At 37.9% G+C, this 18,692-nt stretch overlaps 1 protein-coding gene across 2 annotated transcripts in view; it reads left to right on the top strand.

Annotated features, from left to right (window-relative positions):
- Positions 1 to 15,829, top strand: part of LOC132162118 (TATA-binding protein-associated factor BTAF1) — a 49,999-nt gene extending 34,170 nt beyond the window's left edge. For both annotated transcript variants that reach the window (XM_059572376.1, XM_059572375.1), the window contains exons 15-29: positions 4,507 to 4,932; positions 5,033 to 5,476; positions 5,748 to 5,867; positions 5,951 to 6,433; positions 7,776 to 8,314; positions 10,447 to 10,939; positions 11,013 to 11,081; positions 11,919 to 12,023; positions 12,100 to 12,327; positions 12,904 to 13,167; positions 13,254 to 13,303; positions 14,325 to 14,434; positions 14,510 to 14,592; positions 14,859 to 15,071; positions 15,333 to 15,829. In XM_059572376.1, coding sequence (XP_059428359.1) covers positions 4,507 to 4,932; positions 5,033 to 5,476; positions 5,748 to 5,867; positions 5,951 to 6,433; positions 7,776 to 8,314; positions 10,447 to 10,939; positions 11,013 to 11,081; positions 11,919 to 12,023; positions 12,100 to 12,327; positions 12,904 to 13,167; positions 13,254 to 13,303; positions 14,325 to 14,434; positions 14,510 to 14,592; positions 14,859 to 15,071; positions 15,333 to 15,503 — 3,798 coding nt within the window. In that variant the 3' untranslated portion in view covers positions 15,504 to 15,829. The remainder of the gene's footprint in view (positions 1 to 4,506; positions 4,933 to 5,032; positions 5,477 to 5,747; positions 5,868 to 5,950; positions 6,434 to 7,775; positions 8,315 to 10,446; positions 10,940 to 11,012; positions 11,082 to 11,918; positions 12,024 to 12,099; positions 12,328 to 12,903; positions 13,168 to 13,253; positions 13,304 to 14,324; positions 14,435 to 14,509; positions 14,593 to 14,858; positions 15,072 to 15,332) is intronic.
- The last annotated feature ends 2,863 nt before the right edge of the window (positions 15,830 to 18,692 follow it).

Raw genomic sequence — 18,692 nt, 5'->3', positions numbered from 1 at the left:
TTATACCCATGTATTAAAAAATTATTTTATTTTTAATAATCACAAATTCTAAAAAAAAAAAAAAAAAAAGCACCACAGCCTTTAAGCAATTTTTTTATTTTTTTTTATTTTTAAACAAGGGTATTTTGATGTTTTCCATCAAGATTTAACAGTAAATCCTAACGAAACGGTGAGATTGCAAACTTTTTAAAGTTGGATACACTAGGTTGAGAGTGTTTGAAGTGTAGGGGAATGGTTGCAAAAGCGCTGAAAGTTCAAAGGGTTATGCAAAATTTTCTATATATATATATTATAAGTAATCGAGATGTCATTAAAAGTATAAAATGCAAGCAGGTACACGGGAAGTATACAAGAAAAACACCTAGTTAGAAGGAGAAAAAAGAATTAGGAAATAATAAAACCTAAGCACCAAAGGAGGTACAAAATCAATTGTCCAAAGATAAAGAGTATTGAAGAAAAAAGACTTAAGCTCATTCAACGTTGTCCCACGGTCCTCAAAACTTTTATCATTTTTTTTTCCTTCAAAGATGCCACAAGACAAGAAGGCGCCATCTTCCACATCACAACTCTCAGAGTGCTACCAACAAACTCAAGCTCCTTCAATGGTGCAGGATGGCCTTCTTACTTCGCTACAACCTTTTTTTTCTCACTTTCGAGCAAAAGGTTGATGCTTGATTGGGGCAGCTTGCCTCAATGGCCATAAACAAGGCTAAAAGTTCCTCTTCAAAACCCTTGCACGATAGCCCCTACATAATGGGGAATTTTCTTCACTATATGCAGACCCAATCAGAAGGCATGGACCTTGTACAGTTATGAGTTATGTTTAGCTACTGCCAGATAGGAACTCAGTGGAGTGGGCTCCGCCTCAGAGAACAAGTCCATATCCACGCAAGGTTGGTTAACTAGAGAATCACTACTAGCCACACCTCCCCGTTTGCACCGAGTCAAATCAACAAAATTAGAACATTTTCCTTTCACTACCCTAGCAATGCCTTCCTGCAACACATAAGGGGAAGTGACGAGAACAAAGTCTAGCAAAAGAACCGGTTTGCCTCCTTTTGCAACCAACACCCACTAAAAATTCTGGCAAAGGGCTTGAGCTAGTGGAAGGTACATCCTCGTAATTGAAAGGGAATAGTTTAACCCACATGTCCACTTTCCTTGAGCAAACAGACTTGGTTCCTGAACCGATGAATGGGACTTTGCTGCCAGAGTAATACGGAAGCCTGGAAAGTAAAGAACCCAACTTAAACTGTTCACCAGCAAAGTTTGTAGGGGGGAAGTGCAAAAAACTGCTATTTTGTCTATTTCGGTTTCACTAGAGGCTTTGCCATCCAAAAAACTGCTATTTTGTCTATTTCGGTTTCACTAGAGGCTTTGCCATCCAGGGGGAGGGATTCTAGCAAACATCTGAGTTGTCGGATGCAAACTGTCCTCCTTGCAATGCTAGAACCAGGTGGCCCGAGCTCATGCCCAACCAACGTTGCCACCTCCTCAATGGCGGAGTCTGAAGCACGAGAATGAGACATTATTTGGGGAAGACCACCAATGAGGTCCTTATTGAAAATAGAACTGCCAGTGAGTTCTGGACTTACTGAGCTACCCTCCCCACATGGTAGGGACTGCAAGCGAGATTCCAAACCATCCTTGCAGGGGGGACCCTTGGAAGGACCTTCGGGTGATTGACAACCAAGCCTGAAGAAGAAGGCCTAAAGACCCTTTCACTCTCCACTTAAACATTAATTTGGCTTTGGGCTTAAGATAGAGTTTGGCCCCTGGAGCAGGAACCAACACGGCCTTACCTTTTGAAGCTAGGTTAAGCTGGGCCACAGCTTAAGCTGCAAACTTTCAAGACAAGGTTAAACTGGGCCACAGGAGTTGGGGCAAAGCTGCGGGCAACAAAGGGCTTCTTAGAAAGGCTAAAAATTGTTGGGCTTACTTTGGGCTCATATGACATAACCTTCTCTGGATCTTGGCCTATAACCTAAGCCAACACAGCCCAGGCCTTATGGACCCAATCAAAACAATGATTAACTTCAAATTTTAGGCGTTCCAGCATTTCTCTTAGAGGCTGCAAATTGAAAGTTTCACCATAAAGTTCCCTGTCCTTCCTCAAGTAAACTTTAAGTGTAGATTAGAAGCAAGATGCCACCTTCTCAGTTGCCTGTCCCTTCAATGAAAATGAAGTACCATTCCCATAATTACCCTTTGTTGACGGGAAAAATTTTGGATGCGAAGTTTGGAAGCTTATGGGGAGGGTGGTGCTCTTTGGAGTGTGGAGGTACTTTTGGGGTAGGGTTATGGAAGAATATTAGGAAGGAATGGGATTCTTTCCAAGGCTTCATGCATTTTGAGGTGGGGGAAGGGATTAGGGTTCGATTCTGGCATGATGTGTGGTGCGGAGATATGGCTCTTAAGACAGCTTTCCCTGGTCTTTTCAGCATTGCATGTGCGAAGGATGCCTCAGTTGCGGCTCTTTTGGAGGTGAGGGGTGGCTACAATCAGTAGAATGTTAGCTTTTCTCGAGGGCCTCATGATTGGGAGGTGGATGTTTTTGCCTCTTTTTTACAGTTGCTGCAGTCTACTCGAGTGAGATGAGAGTGTGAAGACAGGTCGTGGTGGATGTCCTCCAAAAGTGGCCAGTTCAAGGTCAAACTTCTTTATGCGTCCTTGGCTGGTTCTGAAAGGAGGCGTTTCCCTTGGAAAAGTGTATGGCTCCGCTGAGGGCAAGTTTCTTTGTGTGGTCGGCAGCTTTGGGCAAAATTCTGACCCTAGACAACCTAACAAAGCGGCATGTGATTGTGACGAACAGGTGTTGGATGTGCAAGAGGGATGAGGAGACGGTGGACCACCTTCTTCTCCATTGTGAGGTAGCCTATGCTTTGTCGTGTGCTTTTTTTGGGCGGTTTGGATTGTCTTGGGTGATGCCGAGACGGGTATCTAATTTGCTCGCATGTTGGTGGTCTTCGGGAAGGAGGAGTGCTGCGGTTTGGAAGATGGTGCCTACTTGTTTCTTTTGGTGCCTTTGGAGGGAGAGAAATAATAGGTGTTTTGAGGATTTGGAAGGTTCTTTGGAAGACTTAGTATCTTTTTGTTTCCTCACTTTGTATCTTTGGACTGTACCATATGTCTTCCCAGTGTCGATTAGCTATGATGACTTCCTTGTTCGCTTTTCTCTCTCTAGTTAGGTGATCCTATTGTATACTCCCGGTGTACTTTGGAGCGCCTTTACGCTTTCAATAAAACTGGCTATTACTTATCAAAAAAAAATTTCGGATGCCCTTTCAGGCCTTCGCAAAGGACCTATACCCATCCACCTCCACCGGCGATATAACTGCCTGCACCGACGCACTTCCACTTAAACCATATGTCTTCCCCATGGACACCAGTGGAGCACTGCCCTCACCATACGACAGTGACCTGCCATTGCGCCGTCGTGGAGTTGGGGCTTTGCTTCCTTCGCCTAAGGCTTGTCTAGAAAACCCACCAACTTAGCTCATAGCGCATCTTCTCCAGTCCCTTCCTTCACGTCCCTTTGGGATAACAATGAATCCTCGCTGACCACCACTCCTGTACTCCACACCGTCAAATACTGGCCAGACTTGTTCAAACATCTTTGTGCTAAGAAGACCTTGTTCCCATCCCACAGAGATTTGACAAACTCGGTTGCCATTTCGCCCTTGACCAACTTCTTCACCACTGACAACAACTAAATCACATACACTGCTTGAGCTACCCCTCAACCTCTTTCAACTAGACGCAAGCCTGAAGCCCCTTCTGTAACCAAAAGCTGAAAAACTTTGGACTCTACACCAAACCAACTCGATAAGAATCCTATGTTGTTTAGGACCAACAATACAGTGAATAAAAAATTACTGTAACTAGGAACACACATCCGAAGAACATAGATCAGGAGAAATTCACTAGTTACAATTACCGTTAATCTCAGGTTTGAGCCTTGCAAAGTAAGCTGAATGGATGATGTATGTGTCCATCTACCAAACATGTTTACTAGTTAGTGGTTACAATTGCAGCATTGTTCAGCATAATTTATGAAATGTTAAAGAGTAATTTCTGACTTCGAGTTTACAAAGTTTGTGTGCCTGAAATCAAAAACAAAGTAGAGACTTAAATAACTGCATCCTATGATTTATTATCTTTTGCTCTCTAAACTGTGACACCCTAGACCTAATTGTTATTGGAATGATGAAAGGATTTCCAGGCAGGTTTGCTTTAGACTCAACTGTCTAGAATGGTATTAATGGTGTAACTTATTCTTATTGCAATAAGTGCCAGAGTGAAACTCTAGAAAGACGCTGATAATTAAATTCTGTCAGAAGTGTTTAAACATCAACTGTTTTGTCAAAAAATTATTTTCTAATATGTGAACTATATCTGTGTTCTTTGTGCTGCTTCTGGAGTGTATGTTTTACCTTTTTCTGATGTTTATTTGTTAACTTTTGTTTTGTCGTTCTTACTTTCTCTATTCCTTTTGGTTGGTGCCAGTGCCCAGTGGGGGACTTGGAAACTGCCGCAGGGTCATATATGTCTGCTTGGATAGAACTTGCAACAACTCCATATGGTTCAGCATTAGATGCATCAAAAATGTTTTGGCCTGTTGCCCTTCCTCGAAAGAGTCATTTTAGAGCAGCAGCTAAAATGAGAGCTGCGAAACTTGAAAATGAGCCCTATAGAAACATTGGCTTGGAATCTGGAATAGGAACTATTCCACAAGAAAGAGTTGGAGATACCTTTACCAATTCTGTTAAGATAATAGTTGGCGCTGATTCAGAAATGTCAGTAACTCATACCCGAGTGGTTACGGCAACAGCATTGGGAATTTTTGCTGCTAAGTTGCAGCAGGGGACTCTGCTTTATGTAATTGATCCACTGTGGAATGCTCTTACCTCTTCATCTGGGGTTCAACGGCAGGTACTAGTTGTGCCTTTTGGGGCTGATCAGAAATGCAACTTTTCCCCTCCCCTATACTCTGTCCCCCTCATATTTTGATTATTTTCCTATAATCCATCAGGTAGCATCCATGGTTCTTATTTCCTGGTTGAAAGAAACCAAGAGCGTGGATGCCTCTGGAATCCCTGGCGGTCCACCCAATTTTCCCATTCATCTCAAAGAATGGTTGTTGGATTTATTGGCATGCTCCAACCCTGCATTCCCTTCAAAAGATTCACTTCTTCCTTATGCTGAGCTTTCAAGAACATATTCTAAGATGCGCAGTGAGGCCACCCAGTTGTTACGCGCTATTGAGGCATCTGACATGTCTAAGGATTTTCTGGCTACAATCAAAGTTGACTTGGAGAGCTTGAGTGCTGATGATGCAATTAATTTTGCATCAAAGGTTCCAACAGCGTGTAATGATAATGTTGGGAATGAATCTGTGGGAGGGAACTTTGTTGATGATGTGGAGTCATCTAAACAACGAATTTTGACAACTTCAGGCTATTTAAAATGTGTTCAGGTATATTTGAGTTGTAACGTTATATTGTTGCATGCTGCTTCAAGTCCTTCCATGTGTAGGAGAACAAGATAAAATTTTATTTTCCTTTCCGGTGTCACGCTATGGGTTTGTTACATTCATGATTTATGCTACTGGGTCAATCTTTTGTGATTTTATCTCTACATAGGTTTTTCCTTTTTTTTATCTTTTTAATCTGCATTTAGTTATACATGATATTTTCCACTCTTACTTTTTGACATGCCCATTCTTACATTTTTGTGACGATTGGCAGAGTAATCTGCATGTTACTGTCTCTGCCTTAGTTGCTGCTTCAGTTGTCTGGATGTCAGAGCTTCCTGCACGACTTAATCCAATTATTTTGCCTTTGATGGCTTCAATAAAAAGAGAGCAGGTAGTATGTTGGATGTAAATACTCTTTTTCTTCGTGCACAGATGTCTCATGGTTGATTCTAATTCCTTATGTACATTCTGAAGGAGGAATTACTGCAGCAGAAGGCTGCTGAGGCACTAGCGGAGCTTATTTTTCATTGTATTGCACGTAGGCCTAGCCCAAACGATAAGTTAATCAAGAATATTTGTAGTTTAACATGCATGGATCCTAGTGAGACACCTCAAGCTGTAGTCACCAGTTCCATAGAGGTAATTGATGATCAAGGTCTCCTATCCTTTGGGACTAGTGTAGGTAAACAGAAGGCAAAAGTTCACATGCTGGCTGGTGGTGAAGACCGGTCACGGGTTGAGGGCTTCATCAGCAGACGTGGCTCTGAAGTTGCATTAAGGCATCTCTGTGAGAAGTTTGGTGCTTCACTGTTTGATAACCTTCCTAAACTGTGGGATTGCCTTACTGAAGTTCTTAAGCCTAGCAGTACTGAGGGTCTAACTCCTGCAGAAGAAGAGCAAGTTATGCTAGCTATTGAATCCATTAAGGATCCTCAGATCTTGATAAATAATATCCAGGTTACTGTTATCCTCAAATTTGTTATTTGACCTTCTTTGCAGTTTCTTTTGATTATGATATTTAACAATGCAGAAAGGATATTATGTTGTTGCCAGGGTAACTTGATATGCAAAAATCCTCCATCTGCTGTTGGTTTCAGCATTTGTACACTGGATTTCTATGTCACTAGCGTAATCTGTTCCTGTTTCTGAGTTTAGATATGCACATGGAACTAGGTTCATTGTCATTTACATTTGCTTTCTTCATTTCACTTAACGATGCCGTCTATTATCAATCTTTCGTTGTCACATTTTAGATGACCATTCACTTCGTGTATGTACTGCACACTTGATTTGAGCAAACTATTATTTGTTCTGCAAGATTTGCGACATCTCTTTTTCTTTCAGTTCCCTAATAATATTTATCCCTAAAACTCTCTTATAGCCTCAGTGTAAGATTTTCACTTCTCTTAAAATTCTTGCAGAACTTTCATCTTATCAGTGGCCTTACCTCAAGTGCTTGTTGCAGATTTTTTTTTTTTTTTTTTTTTTTTAAGTAAGGACTGATCTTTGATGACTAACCCGGCATAGGACTACTGATTTCTTCTAGCGCATGGAGAAAACTTAAGTCTGTCTGATCTGAGTGCACCATAATGTGCACGTGGAGCCTATTGCCTTAAGTTTAATTTCATAAAACTAGACTAAAACTTAATCCTAACTAATGGGGTTTGGCTCCATCCTCTATCAACAAATTGATGCCGCCTACATGTATCAAACTAAAATTGGAAAAAATCTTAAAATGTAAACTAATTAATAAATAAGCAGTCCATTGTAAAACCTAAACTCGACTGGCTTGTACATGATTTCCTTTCAGCTTGTTCGATCGGCCCTTAATTTGTCTTCAAATGGATGGCATCGCTCAATCCCAAAGGAAATTTGTAGTCCCGTCCTATTTATTTGAGTTATTTCTTGACTAAGCTATAATAGACCCTTAAAGTTGTAGACCTGCAATCGGAATGTAATCAGATGCTTGTCTATGGTCTTTTATTAGTAATTTCAGGAGTTTTGCCACTCCTCTTCACAGAACTAATACATGAGATCCAGGTTCCTTTTTACACTGCTGATATTAAGTGCTTTTGATTTCTGTTAACTTTCTATTGTTAATTGTTGTGTTTGGATGTCATCCTAAACAGTGTGTGCATATTCTGATTCATAATTATTAATAGTTTTGGCACCTACATTGGCCTGAACTGAATCAGTTATTAAGGCTCTAGTTCCCATCAATTGGGTTGGTTGTCACTCATGGTATTAGTCCTATGTTGTGTGTGTATGTTTTCATTCAATATATTGTTCTGATTTGCAGGTAGTACGCTCTATTGCTCCCATGCTAAATGAGGCATTGAAACCAAAACTGCTCACTCTTCTCCCTTGCATTTTCAAATGTGTTCGCCATTCCCACATTGCTGTTAGATTAGCTGCTTCTAGGTGCATCACTTCAATGGCCAAGTCAATGACTAAAGATGTTATGGGAGCTGTAATAAAAGATGCCATACCTATGTTAGGGGATATGACATCTGTTCAAGCTAGACAGGGTGGCAGCATGCTCATTAGTTTGCTTGTTCATGGATTGAGCGTGGAGCTGGTCTCTTATGCTCCATTGTTAGTTGTTCCTCTTCTGAAGTGTATGAGCGATTGTGATCAGTCTGTCAGACAGAGTGTGACCCATAGTTTTGCTGCCCTTGTGCCTCTTCTTCCATTAGCACGTGGCCTTCCCCCACCTGTTGGAGTGAGTGAAGATTTATCTAGAAATGCAGAAGATGCACGGTTTCTGGAGCAACTACTCGACAACTCTCATATTGATGATTACAAGCTCCATGTTGAACTGAAAGTGACATTGAGAAGGTATCTATGACATTCTAGTTTTATCAATTAAAATAAACTCGTTTGTCCCCTGGTAATTATAGACACAAGTTTAATTATGGTTACCTATTTTGCCATATACACATGCATACATCCATATTCCTTAAAAACGTTGAATTCAATGAACACATCAAATACCTTGTAGCTACAATCTTTTAATTTCATATGGGCTTCTAGATACAGATTTCAGGACACATGCATACAGCTGTATGATAGGAAGTGAATCGAAAACCCAAAAGGTGTCAGCTTTGGAGAAGCTGACTGGATTTGAAATTTCCTGTATTTTTAGGTAATATTTATTTTATATGTGAGGAGCTTCAATGGTGTTTCTGACACTAATTTTTTGAGCCCCTGAAAAGGTGATTCTGACTTGAACAAGATAGTCTGTCTTGTGTTAGCCAGACGTTATTCACTTGGGGACATTCCTGTACATCTTTGGCAATGCTATACCAAGAGTTCTAAAATTTCTGCTTGTGTTTTTGCACTTGGAGTGACCTAGTGTAGTATTTTGTAGGTGCTGGGAGAATTTGAATATTACCTTCAGCTCAGATTGTTAAAACTTTTACGCATTCATGCCATACCAAATGTTTTACCCAGACCGACCGAGTCAAGCTGTAAAGGCCCCTTAGGTAGCCAATCATGATTCAGTAAGGAAGAGCAGTGCACCTTGTTTAATGCAGGAATTGAGTGCGAGACGTCCTTGTCAACATTGAATCGCAAGAGAACTCCCCTTGCGTAACTGTTAGTAGATTAAAGAGTAGCTCTCTTTTCCTTCCTCAGTTTAATAAGATAAGATAATTATTCTTGAGCAACTTGGAATCGGGCCTTCCTTCTTTTCACACTATCGAAAAGATTTTGATTGGAAAATTCACTTTTTTTTTTTTTGGTCTTAGAATGAAGACCAATATTAAGGACTTGGTCAATATTGATAAGTTTAGCTTCCCGACGTGCTGTATCTTCAAAATCTGATGAATTAGATTAGACTGCAACTTTATGAAGTGGAAATCTGCAACTTTAAATTGAGACATGAACCAGTGTTTAAAGGGCTCCATCCCACTTCCTATATTAGTATATCTCTTAGCTCTTACCCTCTGGAATAGATCAATTCCTGTAGATTGGTGTAGGTTATGAGTGGTTCTTAAAAAAATAAAAATAAAATCTTTGTTTCTTTTTCTTTTTATATATGTAATTCGACCTTGTAAAAAGGATACAAAGGAGCACAACCCAAGTATACAGGGAGTATACAAGAGAAATAATGAAGCAGAAGAGAAACAAAAATCAAGAACTCTTAAGAAATTAGAAAAATGAGAACAATTATATGTAGCTGCCCAAACAAAAAGAGTATTGAACACAATGGCTTTTAACTCTTATCACCGTCCTTTCACAATCTTCGAAGTTTCGAGCATTGCGTTCTCTCCAAATGCACTACATTAAGCACAAGGCAATCAGGTTTCACACTTCTATATCCAATTGGCTTCTAAACTAATCTCTCCAACAACCCAACAACTCAACTAACCATAAAGGCATGACCCTTTGTTTCATTTTACATACCATTTGTCCAAATCTTTTAGGGACAGATGTGGACTGTTATTTGTTTAAACAAAAACTTATCATTGATTGGAAGAGTCCTCAAAGCTTTCTTTGCTCTGTCCTTTTGAGGGAAGAACTCCTGTTGACATTCAATTTGAACAAACTCTCTTTTGGTCTGAATTTGAGCAGATGTCAATCCAGACACATTGACATATATTAGTTATTATTTGACAGGGTGTATGGGATATGGTTTATATTTTTAAATTTGAGTGCACTGTTCAAATTGCTTTAGTTAATTTTGGTAGTTCTGTTATGGAGCTCTTATTTTTCTCTTTTTGCTTTCATCTTTTTTATTTAATATTCTCTCTCTCCGGTTTCTTTTCTAGGGAAATTAGTTTGGATTTTTTTCCTCTATTTCCAGTTTCGTCTTCTTGGATTTATAACTATTTGTATTTGTAGTTTTATCCTGCTGCCAAATGTTGGTTGTGGGTTCAAGAGCAATTGAAAAAAAAATAAAAAAATTTAAAGCAATAATTGAAGTTACTCTCTACTTCTGAGCTATGATGATTTTTTGGTGTTTCTAGGTACCAACAGGAAGGTATAAATTGGTTGGCCTTTTTAAAACGTTTCAAGCTTCATGGAATCTTATGTGATGATATGGGCCTTGGTAAGACACTTCAAGCATCAGCAATTGTGGCATCTGACATAGTTGAGCATCACACTTTGACCAACGGTGAAGATCTTCCATCGTCTTTAATAGTTTGCCCAACAACCCTTGTTGGACATTGGGCCTTCGAGATAGAGAAGTATATTGATGCTTCCGTAGGATCTACTCTCCAATATGTTGGTTCTGCTCAAGAGCGCATTTCTCTTAGAGGGCATTTTAAGAAGCATAACATTGTCATAACATCATATGATGTGGTCCGTAAAGATATTGATTATCTTGGACAGCTTCTATGGAATTACTGTATTTTAGATGAAGGACACATTATCAAGAATGCAAAGTCTAAAATTACACTTGCAGTAAAGCAGTTGCAGGCCCAGCACCGCTTGATACTGAGTGGAACACCAATCCAGGTTAGTTAATAAAGTGTAGGAGCTTCTAAAAGTTTTAATTGGTTGTCTGAAAATGGTTCATCTTTTGTTGCAGAATAACGTCATGGATTTGTGGTCCCTCTTCGATTTCCTAATGCCAGGGTTTCTTGGAACCGAGAGACAAGTATGTGTTGTGCCTCCTGACTTTTATTTATATTCAACATATTTTGTTTACGTGGTTGTTTGAGTGCTATGGGATTCATTGAGGGCCTCTATACAGTGATGATTATCATCTTTTAAAAATGCATCATAATCAAGGTTTTGTTCCTATCACATGAAATAAGTGCATTACAATCAACTAGATTGCTGTATTGGGTATAGGTTCGCAAAGGTACTGTTTTATTGATTTCAAATTGTTGTATTGGTTTCTTTTAGACTTTGAAATGCCCTCCACAGATTCACTTACCAATGGTGCTGTGTTTCATTCTTTTTCTTTTCCCTCAGCTTTCTATCGTGTGAGTATTAGGGGTCGTTGTTGTCTTAGCTCTGATTACCTTGGTTTTTATCCTGCACCCACTTTTACCGGCCCCCATATACAGGATGTTATTATAAACTAGAATTTTCTATTTGATATTCTTTTTCACAGTTTAAATTTCTTAGCTTACACTTTTTTAATCTATTTATTTCCATTAAAGAAGGTTTATTAGCTTTTTTTATTTTTTATTTTTTTCCTCTCATCAGAAAAAAATGTTTGATCTTCATCTCAATTTTTATCTTATGAATTACTTAATGGTTACAATATTAAATGTAACTATTGGTTTGAGTTTCTGCTTCATCAAACTCCTTTGGTTGTTTGACAAGCTGGCTCTAGCGTTCCTATGATGCTTTATTGATTGACCAACATTTTTATTTGGTAGATTACTTGTCGACTTCAGCCTTTTTGATAGTGGTCCCACTTTGTACTTAGTTTCATTTGGTTTCTTTCCTTTATTGTTAAATGCCCTTTATGCCACTTTTGCAGTTCCAAGCCACTTATGGGAAGCCACTTGTCGCTGCTAGAGATCCTAAATGTTCTGCCAAGGATGCTGAAGCTGGGGCACTTGCAATGGAGGCGTTGCACAAGCAGGTGCACTTTATTTTTCTGAAACCACACAAAAATTAACTTAGGTCCGCTTCTAATTGAGGGATTTTCTGTTCAATAGGTCATGCCATTCCTCCTCCGTCGAACAAAAGATGAAGTCCTGTCTGATCTGCCTGAGAAAATTATTCAGGACAGATATTGTGACCTGAGCCCTGTACAATTAAGACTCTATGAACAGTTTTCTGGTTCACATGCAAAGCAAGAAATCTCAAGTATGGTAAAAGTAAATGAGTCAGCAGATAAGGGAGAAGGAAGTAGTTCACCCAAAGCATCTTCGCATATTTTCCAGGTGATGTGACATTGAAATAATTTCCAGATAAATTTTTTATGTTTATGACTCAATCACTCTTTCCTGCCTTGAAGTTTCCTCCAGATTTTGATTTCTTTCCTTAGCATTAGATTTGAGCAATCACACGGGTCAAACTTGAGTGTTTCAAAATATTCCAAATGGCTAACAGCCTTTTAGCTGGGCTTGATGGAACTTCATTGTACTGGCACATGCTTTAAGTGGTTAGGGGCTGTTTCTGAGAACCATCCAAGATACTGCCGACAAATCACGTTGGATTTTACCACAATTTTTCATCATCATTTTGAGTGTTGGGTTTTCCCTTTTTGCTTTTTCTTTTTTTTTTTTTGGGGGTGGAGAAAGGGTTAAGGTGTTTGGGTTAATGGAACAAGAATGTCATCTGTTTACTTCATTTGGGGGTGAAATAAAAAATTTACTAAGATATGAATTGACTAATGTAGTTAACCCTTTGGTACTTATCTTTTATGTTTAAGCAGTAATCATTGATGTGACTTATGTATTATGTTCCATGTTTCAGGCACTAATGACATGATGTATGTATTATGTTCCATGTTTCAGGCACTTAAGTACCTGCTAAAACTTTGTAGTCATCCATTGCTTGTCATTGGTGAAAAGGTTCCAGAATCATTGGCATTCGTTTTGCCAGAACTCTTACCTGCAACTTCTGACATTATTTCAGAACTTCATAAACTGCAACACTCTCCCAAACTAGTTGCTCTTCAGGAGATTCTTGAAGAGTGTGGAATAGGTGTTGATGCTTCTGGTTCTGAAGGTTCCATTAGTGTTGGGCAGCACAGGGTCCTGATATTCGCTCAGCATAAAGTATGTGTTGTATACTCCTTGTTTGACTAATGTCTGTGAGGTTAAACCCTTGTGCTTTTTCTGATATGTACTGGCATCTTGTGCAGGCCTTTCTGGACATAATTGAAAGAGACCTGTTTCACACCCATATGAAGAAGTTAGCCTCCTTATCCTCAATTATTATTCACTAAATTAAAATATTTTGTTTGTTTATACAATTCTTTTCGTTTGGTTCCGCTACACATGAATATGTACCTTTCTTTTGGTAAGTTCACACGCGCACACAATTGAAGACAGCTGAAGTAAGACTTTGACTATTCAGAATTGCAAACAGGATATCCATTTTGGTTTGTTAAGTTGCATATCTGTGGTCGTATGGTATGGTACACATTTTTATTCCAACCAAAGAAAAGAACTGGAATAATAAAATCTATTTCTTGTATAATGCTCCTCTGGGTGTGTCATAACCATTGGATTAACTACTTGTCTTGTCGAGGCAAATGTTATAGAAAAAAATACATTATTAGATTTGAAAGAATTTAAACAATAATATAGGGTTCATTTGGAATTGCGGTTTTAAAAAGCGCAATTTAAAAATGTCCGATTTGAAAACGTGAATTTTAAAAACGCATTTAAGTGTTTGGCAAAATAGTGATTTGGCCTTTAAAATTGTAATTTAGCCTTTAAGATTTGTGCGTTTTAAAAAAAAGCACCTCTTTATTTGCGATTTGAAAACTCAAATCACACTTTTTGTTTATGAAACCGCAAGGCCAAACGCACCCATAGTAGTTTAGTGAACTGCTTTTCCATTTACGGAGATTTTAATCTCTTTACACTGGACGGCTTGTGCCAAGTCGCTGTTCAGCCTGAATTCATGACACGTCAAGAAGCATCACTCAGGTTCTAATCCTACTGCCATTTGCTCAAGAAGGTATTAGATTTTGGAAGAATTGCCTGGTACATGCAAGATGAAGGAACTACATGTGCTTTAGGATTAGTTGGCTGCTCAAAGAGACTCCCCCAGGCTTTGACAGCTGAAAAGAATCCGTTTTTGCTTTGTGTTTTTTCATTCCCTTTCTCAAATTAATCATTCAAAAACTGCAGAAACATGAGTCTTGCAATGTCTATTGATGAATTCATCATTCTAATGGGTTTTCACATGTTACCTTTTAAAACAGTATTACATATCTGCGGCTTGATGGATCAGTTGAACCCGAAAAACGTTTTGAAATTGTCAAAGCTTTTAATTCTGACCCTACTATTGATGCCCTCCTGCTTACAACACATGGTAAGTTCCTTTTTTCTCTCCTGTTTACTGAGAGATTCCTCCTGGAAGTAAGTTGATTCTAATATGTTTTTGCAGTTGGTGGGCTTGGTTTGAACCTAACATCTGCAGACACCCTGGTTTTTATGGAGCATGACTGGAATCCAATGCGAGATCATCAGGTAATAATAGTTGTATCTGTTGGTTGCTTCATTCCCTGCTTTATGGTAACTATTCAAGTAGCTAAAATTAATTCATGCCCTCCTCCTCCCCCTTGTCTCTCACTCTTCGTCACGATCTCTCTCTCTCTCTCTGTTTTCTACTTTCTTCATTTGCTTCTCCAAAGGAAATCAACTTTTGATATTTGTGTTCAAGGGGAAAGAGAAGACAGACCTTTTCTTCGTTCGGTCATTACAAATTTGCTTGTTTAATATTTTTACACTTGCAGGCAATGGACAGAGCACACAGGTTAGGGCAGAGGAAAGTTGTGAATGTCCATCGTCTCATAATGCGTGGCACCTTGGAAGAGAAAGTTATGAGCCTTCAAAAGTTCAAAGTCTCGGTTGCTGATGCTGTCATTAATTCCGAGAATGCAAGTATGAAAACTATGAATACAGATCAATTGCTTGATCTATTTACATCTGCAGAAACCCTTAAGAAGGTACTTCTAACTGCACTTTATTGTACATATCCATAATTGAAGTTCAATGAATGACTAAATTGATCAAATACGGGAACTCATCTTGCCAGGCATTTCCAGTTTAGCAGAGGGTGTTGATATTTTCAGTTTCTGTTTTGTCGGGTCTTTTTGCGCATGTAGCATTTAATATCTATTTTCTGTATCATAATCTGGCTGCTCTTTTTCTTTTCTCCATCTTCTGAGTTGGGTTGTGACATTTTTCAACATTCATATGATTTTTAGGGAGGAGCTTCGGTATCAAAGCCTTCAGATACCAATGTTGGAGATACAAAATTGGCGGGCAGCGGGAAAGGATTAAAAGCCATCCTTGGAGGACTCGAGGAGCTCTGGGATCAATCACAGTATACTGAAGAATACAATCTGAGCCAGTTCTTGGCAAAGCTTAACGGCTAAAACTCAAGTATATGCTCCGTGTGAATAGAAGAATATTGTATACTTTTCATCATCAAGTCGGAACCCAAATTTTGACATTGTAACTAACTTACTTCTTCGTGACCCTCCTGCCATTTTTTAGTTTTTGTCTCCACATTGATTTGTAATTGCAGGAGGTTGGGAAGATGTCGGGTTGAGTAATTATCATCAGAGTGAGCCTGGTTTAACGAATGACGGAAATTTTTGACCAAGAACGGCTCGGGGGAAGGAAAGAGTTGTATATTTCGGATATTGTATATACAATCAACAATATCTTTTAGAAATCAAAAGTTAAATCATTGCATTGAGATGTTTCTTCCGTTGCTTTTTTTGAATTTTCTTCGAGGCATCGATACTGTAAAGAGTGGTTTCTTTCCAAATGTTTGCTTGAATTCGGCAGACCTTAATAGCTTTGATCGATAAGTGGTCAGCTAGACCAAACAAATCATTTGAAATGGAGAGGATCCTTGCCCCCCACCCTTAAGCGAGTGAGGCCTGGTTAGTCGCTCCTCCCTAATTAAGGGCAGTCGATTGTCCCCTTCTAAAGGAATGTTACTCCTTACCAGGTAAGGGGTGGCCACCTGCTCTTTATCTGGGACGAAAATGGCCGCTTTTTCTAATTTTATAATAAGTTGAGTCATTAGCTATGTAATGTATCAATTAAATATCGGTTGTGATGTAGATCCGTATGTGCATTCAAACAGATTTTGTTAAATGGTTGGCGACAAGCACTTGGACAGAGAACTTATGTTGGGGATCTTGGGATACTTTTGATATCTTAGGGATTATTTTGGTACAATGGTGAAGCATTGCAACTCTCTGGTGTAAAGGAAATAATAAAAACAAGAATAGTACACATTTATATTTATACGTATCTTGTCTAATCATCACAAAAGTCTGAATAAACAACATTCACCAATCATAATTATTATTAACAATCCCAACTTCACGCATCAAATATATCAAAATTATTAACTATTATTAGCTTCGTTGAAAACCCATTTGCAAAACTTAAAATGTGGATTAGTGTGTGTTTTAGTGTTGTTTGTTATAAAAAGGAAGTCACATTTCCCATATCTATAATCTTGCAATGATCTACTTATAAAAGATATCAACCTTGCCCATAATCATTTTATCAAAATGGTTAAGAATAATGAAATAGGAGATTAAACAGTGAATGCATGGTCTTCTTTTCTTTCTCTCTTTTTCTTTAGAGTTTTAAGATGTAAGGAGCGGCCAAAATGAGGGTTCTCGGCGAAAGAATGAATATATAATCATCCCATGCACAAACAAAGGGGCAAAGAAGTCTAATTTTTATTTGCATGTAACCGCCATCAAATGTAATTTACTACTGAACATTTGGTGCTCGAAGAAAACTAAAATCTTTATAGCCTTTTTAACACATTTTCTTGAACACTCAAGTCACCCCAGCTTTTTTTTTTCTGTTTTTTTTTTCTAATTTTTTTTTAATGTTTTTAATTATAAAATAATATAAATAAGCCATATGGGACAAATGTCATGTTCGGAAGGGTATTGATGTATATTTTGGTTAATTTTATAGATGGAAGATGGACGGAGAGACTATTTCCATTTTTAAGATTAAGCGAGGTACTATGTACGATACAAATTGAAACCAAAATAGTATTTTTTTTTTTTTAAAGCATGTAAACCACATATATTAAAAAAATTATTTTTTATAAATAATAAGTGAGTCATTACACCAGGAAAAAAAAATAAAATTAAACACATATTTTGTCAAAATATTTTTTGAAAAGTTCTCTACAAAGAAAAAAAAAAAAGGAAAAAAAAAATCTAAAAATTATGTTATATTTTGTGTTTTGTTTTTTTAAAAAGTGTTTTGTATTATGTGTTTTAAAAAGTGAATTGTTTATTAATTTTTCTTCTTCTTTTTCTTTAAAAAAAGGTTTTTTTTTTTCTTTTCTTTTTAATTTAATAAGGAAAATGGTTACAAGAAGAGATCATTTTCACTCTTGATCCGAATAGAAGAGAAAGTGGGCGATCCTTGATAAGTGCTAAAATATACATATTTTAGCCCCTTAATTTATGTATGTTAACCCTTTAGTTGTGCTATTTTATGTTGTTTTACTTCATTTTTGTATTTTTGTCTATTTTTAGGTGTTTGAAGGAAAATGAAGCATTTCTGGAAGTTTTGAGCACAAAGGACCAAATTTGGGAAAAGCTGGAGTTCGGATCAAGCAGACCACACCTAGGCTCGAGCATAGTAGAGGAACGATCCAGCGCAAGGCACTGCGATCGAGCGCATTCGGGAGACCTAGATGCGGAAAGACCTATTTTGCACTTAAAATTAGGCTTTACAAATCCTAATTGGACTAGGGTTTTGTTCTTCGATTTTATTAGGTTTACTAGGGTTTCTAGGGCTTCAAAAACCCATAAATAGACCTCTAGACCTCTTAGAAAAATAGACAATTCGAGATAAGAGAATTTGGAGGCTACTTCAAGAAGCGTTTTCCGGTTTCTTCTTTCCCTTTTATATTAGTTTAGTTTCATTATATGTAACTAAACTCTTTGTTTGGGCTAGATTGAAGCCCTAATCATATCTTTTTAATTTAATTCTAGTGCCTTTGTTTCAATCATGTGGTGGTTTATTTTAATTTATTATGTCTATGTAATTGAATTCCTCATATTTTATGGTATGGATCCGTTAATTAAGTCAATTTAGATGATCGAATCTTGGGGTTAATAAAGTGACAAAAGAACCTCTCAATGGCTTCTTGGCTTAATCAACATGGGAACTATGAGAAGATACCATGCCCTACGACTCATGTGTTTGTCGATCTCCATAGAATTATGTTTTTCTAAAGAACAATTTAGTAGATACCATGCTAAATCATTTAAGAAAGAAATGAATTAGAGTAGATGCCATGCCTAATTCATTGCTTAGGAAGGTCAATAACTTAAGGTGTAGATATCATGTTCTTGGGTTGACAAGCATTAAATATACCATATGATTGGAACATTGGTCTAATATTATCTTAATTGGTCTAATTTGTGGTGGATGTCAAAACCCAAACTTTTTCATTATATATATATATTTAACATTGCAAATCTGTGACAATTTGGCAATTTAATTTGGAAAAACAATTCTAAATAAAAACTACAATACTCGTGGGAATGATCTTATGCACTTGC

Source organism: Corylus avellana, chromosome ca9 (genome assembly GCF_901000735.1).
Source record: "Corylus avellana chromosome ca9, CavTom2PMs-1.0".
Lineage (NCBI taxonomy): Eukaryota > Viridiplantae > Streptophyta > Magnoliopsida > Fagales > Betulaceae > Corylus > Corylus avellana.
The sequence above is the reverse complement of the archived record's forward strand: the minus strand, read 5'-3'. Positions and strand labels throughout refer to the sequence as shown.